The 3,525-nt window shown below is 47.5% G+C and overlaps 1 protein-coding gene across 1 annotated transcript in view; it reads right to left on the bottom strand.

Annotated features, from left to right (window-relative positions):
- The window catches only part of NPLOC4 (NPL4 homolog, ubiquitin recognition factor), a 54,740-nt gene that overhangs the window by 40,290 nt on the left and 10,925 nt on the right, over nucleotides 1-3,525 (bottom strand). Inside the window, exon 3 of the mRNA XM_007462326.1 lies at nucleotides 2,980-3,092. Within this exon, the coding sequence (XP_007462388.1) occupies nucleotides 2,980-3,092 (113 nt within the window). The remainder of the gene's footprint in view (nucleotides 1-2,979; nucleotides 3,093-3,525) is intronic.

Raw genomic sequence — 3,525 nt, 5'->3', positions numbered from 1 at the left:
TGAACCTGAAATGCCACACAAAGCCAGATGTCTGAAGGATGTCTCAACCACTGGGAAAAACCCACCAGCTGAAAACAGGAACCAAGGAGGAATCCTGTCTGCCTCCATCCACTATGCTGTAGGGGGAAAAGTCACTGCTGAGAAGTCTGTAACCAAAGGCCTCCTGCGCCATGTGGCCGGGGTAAAATCAGGGATGCTACTTGGTTCAGGAAACTAGACAGAAATTAACTCAAGTGCTGGGCCCATGACGCCCCCTTGTGCCGAGAGAAGCAAATGGCTTCTCCGCAGAAAAGTCACCAACCCCAGATCTTTCAGGGCCCCCTAAGACCAAGATTGGCCAAATATAAGCTCTCAAAAAAAGGTCACCAAATATAAAAGAGAAACAAGCCACTGCGAGCAACAGAGGGCAGACAACAATCAACAGATCTAGACAGCCAAGGACTTCAGGTGTGGAATTCAAGACAAAGAATATAAACTTACATATGGAATGTTAGCTGGAAACGGAACAAAAAGAGTACAAGCAACAAGAGACTATACACAATGACCAGGGGCTCGGAGAGTGGGCAGAGGGGCTGCAGACTCGGCAGCTCTTCCCAAATCCCCTGCTTAGGGACAGGCTAGACAACAACAGCAACAGTGTGAAAGGATCCTCACAAACCCTGAATTCATTCGGGGGAGACAGACCCCAGACACCTCAAGACCCGAGAGGAAAGCATCAGGTGTGTGATAGGCCAAGGCAGAGCCTCCAGGGAACCCAGCAGTCTTCACTGGAAGCCTGGGGGTCAGTGTGAGAGCACAGCAGGAGCTGGGAAGGAGCCCCTGTGAGCACATGACCTAACAGCCAGGGCTGAAAGGAATCAAACAGAATTAAATAGAAAAAAGTAAAAAACATAATCACTGAAATAATAGAGAGAATAGGGGAGAGGTAATATTTAGATATAATGTGGACTTTCTGGTAGTCCAGTGGTTAAGAATCCACCTCCCAATACAGGGGATGCAGGTTTGATCCGTGGTTGGGGAACTAAGATCCCACATGCTGTGGGGCAACTAATAAGCCGACGTGCTCTAGAGCCTGCGTGCTGCAACTACTGAGCTTGCACGCCACAACTAGAGAGAGAAGCCTATGTGCTGCGACGAAGGTCCCATGTGTCGCAGCTAAGACCCGACGCAGTCAAATAAATAAATAAACAAAATACAAAAATAAATTAAATAAAATATCTTAAAAAATAATAATAAAGAGATAATGGCCAAGAATTTTCTAGACCTAACCTGCAGATACAGAAAACACATCTTACATCAGATAGCACTAAACCAACCAACCAACTAGGAATCCACACCTGGACAGGTCAAACAGAAACCGCAGGACCCCAAGACAAACAGAAGATCTTAAAAGCAGCCAGAGGGGGAAAAAAAGAACCTACAAATGAACAAGAGAATTATAACAGCCAGCTGAACTGCGACGATGGAAGCAGAGGCAGTGGAGTGAAACCCACAAGGAGCTCAGGGTGACCACACTCTTACAGACATGGTCAGATAACTCTCCAGCGGTGACAGGACAAGGTTCTCAAGTTTGGGCTTGTGCTGCTCAACAAGCATCACAACTATCACTGGAAAGACATACTCTAGGATAATCCAGAAAGACACGCCATCCAACTGTGACCACACCTCAGGTAGACAGGGTGTTTCACTCTACAATCCCCGTTTCTGGCATCCAGTCATCAGAATAGCTTAGACACACAGCTGCCACCCCTGCAGTGCTCATCACGTGCAGGCACCGGACAACCATGTGGAGGAGGCACCACCACCCCCTTGCAGACAAGGGTGGTGAGGCCCAGTGAGGTTAGGTGACTTCCCAGGCACACAGCCAGTGAGTGTTGGGTGTGAGTCCAAACCCGAGTAACGCCCATAGGAAGTGATTCTCAAGATGCAAAAACCCTTTGCAAGCTGGGAGGAAAGATGACCCTCACCCACTGGAAATGAATGTAAACAGGGAAAGGCTTTACATCATCACAGCGGCAGGCAAAGAGCAGGCACCGAGCGAATATTTGTTGAAGAACAAATAAATTAATGCTAAAATTGTATTTTTCCGCCCTAGATACACTAGTTGTGAATCTAAAAATGACCACACAAACTGCCAAAATAGCCTATTATTCTGACTGGTAAAAGGCACACAGCCAAGTGCCAGCAAAGCCCAGCCCAACCCTCAGCCAGTGGCTACAGCAGCCAGGCTGCTTGTGGCCCCAATGGGAGAATTCCCTGCCCTGTCTGAGGATAAAGATGACTTGAAGGGTTCTGCTCACTGATACGTGAGGTGTGCCCAGGCAGTTCAGACAGGAGTCAGCAAACCTCTTCTGTAAAGGGCTAAATAGTAAACGTTTTCGACTTTGCAGACCATACAGTCTCTGTCACAATCACTCAGCCCTGCCCTTGTAGCATGAAAACACATAAACGAATGAATGTGGCTGTGCTCCCATAAAACTAGAAAAACAGGCAGTGGGCTGCAGGAAGAGGTCTCTGCACCCTAGAAACTCCTGACATTACCCATCAATTCTAAGGCACTCCAGGGTGTCCTGCCAGCAAGAAATACAGCGTAGGCAACAGGCCACTGTACTGCCAGCCCCCGCAACCTACCAAGCAGGTCCCGAGGCAGAACGACGCACAGAGCTACATTCAAGGTCCTTCTCCGCAGTGAAGCAGCTGAGTGTGCAGGTGCACACACAACCCAGGACCATAACTCCTTCTCTGTGACACACATCCCCGAATTCTGCAAGTCAATCAAACCGGCTCAACAGTAACTACAGATTCAGCGTGGCTGCCAAACACCTGGCAAGAAGCACAGTCACCTGCACTTTGGTCTGCGTTCAGGACCGTAATCACAGTAGCACGAGAAGGAAAAAGGAGAGAACTGAGCGGCCTCAGGCGGGTAACTGGTGCCAGCATGCCCTCTCCACTCCCCACCTTCTCCCCTCGGGCACTCACTTGATCTTCAGCAGGTTGAGGGATTTGTTAGATGACGCTGTTATTTCTCCAGTCTTGTTTCTATTGATGTAAACTGAGAAGCCGTTATTTTGGAAGCCAAACTCCTTTGCAACCTAAAACAAGACCCAAACAACAGAGATTTAATAAAATATTGAAGTCTCACTACCCTGACCACATATACATCAGACATTACTGGTGAGTTTAGAAACTGCTCCTCATTAGCCAAATTTCTCTTGTTATTTTGCTCTCTCGTGAGGAAATTTGAGTCTGGGGCCAAGAGAGGAGTCAGATCTGGAGCTTGACTTTTAGGATCATCAGAGTACAGTTAAACAAAGAAGAGACAGGGAATCTTGGCAGAGAAACAGAAATGATAAAATAGAATCAAACAAAAATTCTACAACTGAAAAACACAATAACTGAAATAGAAAATTCACTGGGTGGGCTTATCATCAGAAAGGAGATGACAAAAACAAAGTTAATTAAAGATGGGTTAGGGGCTTCCCTGGTGGCGCAGTGGTTGAGAGTCCGCCTGCCGATGCAGGGGAC

This window comes from Lipotes vexillifer, unplaced genomic scaffold (assembly GCF_000442215.2).
Source record: "Lipotes vexillifer unplaced genomic scaffold, Lipotes_vexillifer_v1.1 scaffold1691, whole genome shotgun sequence".
Lineage (NCBI taxonomy): Eukaryota > Metazoa > Chordata > Mammalia > Artiodactyla > Lipotidae > Lipotes > Lipotes vexillifer.
The sequence above is the reverse complement of the archived record's forward strand: the minus strand, read 5'-3'. Positions and strand labels throughout refer to the sequence as shown.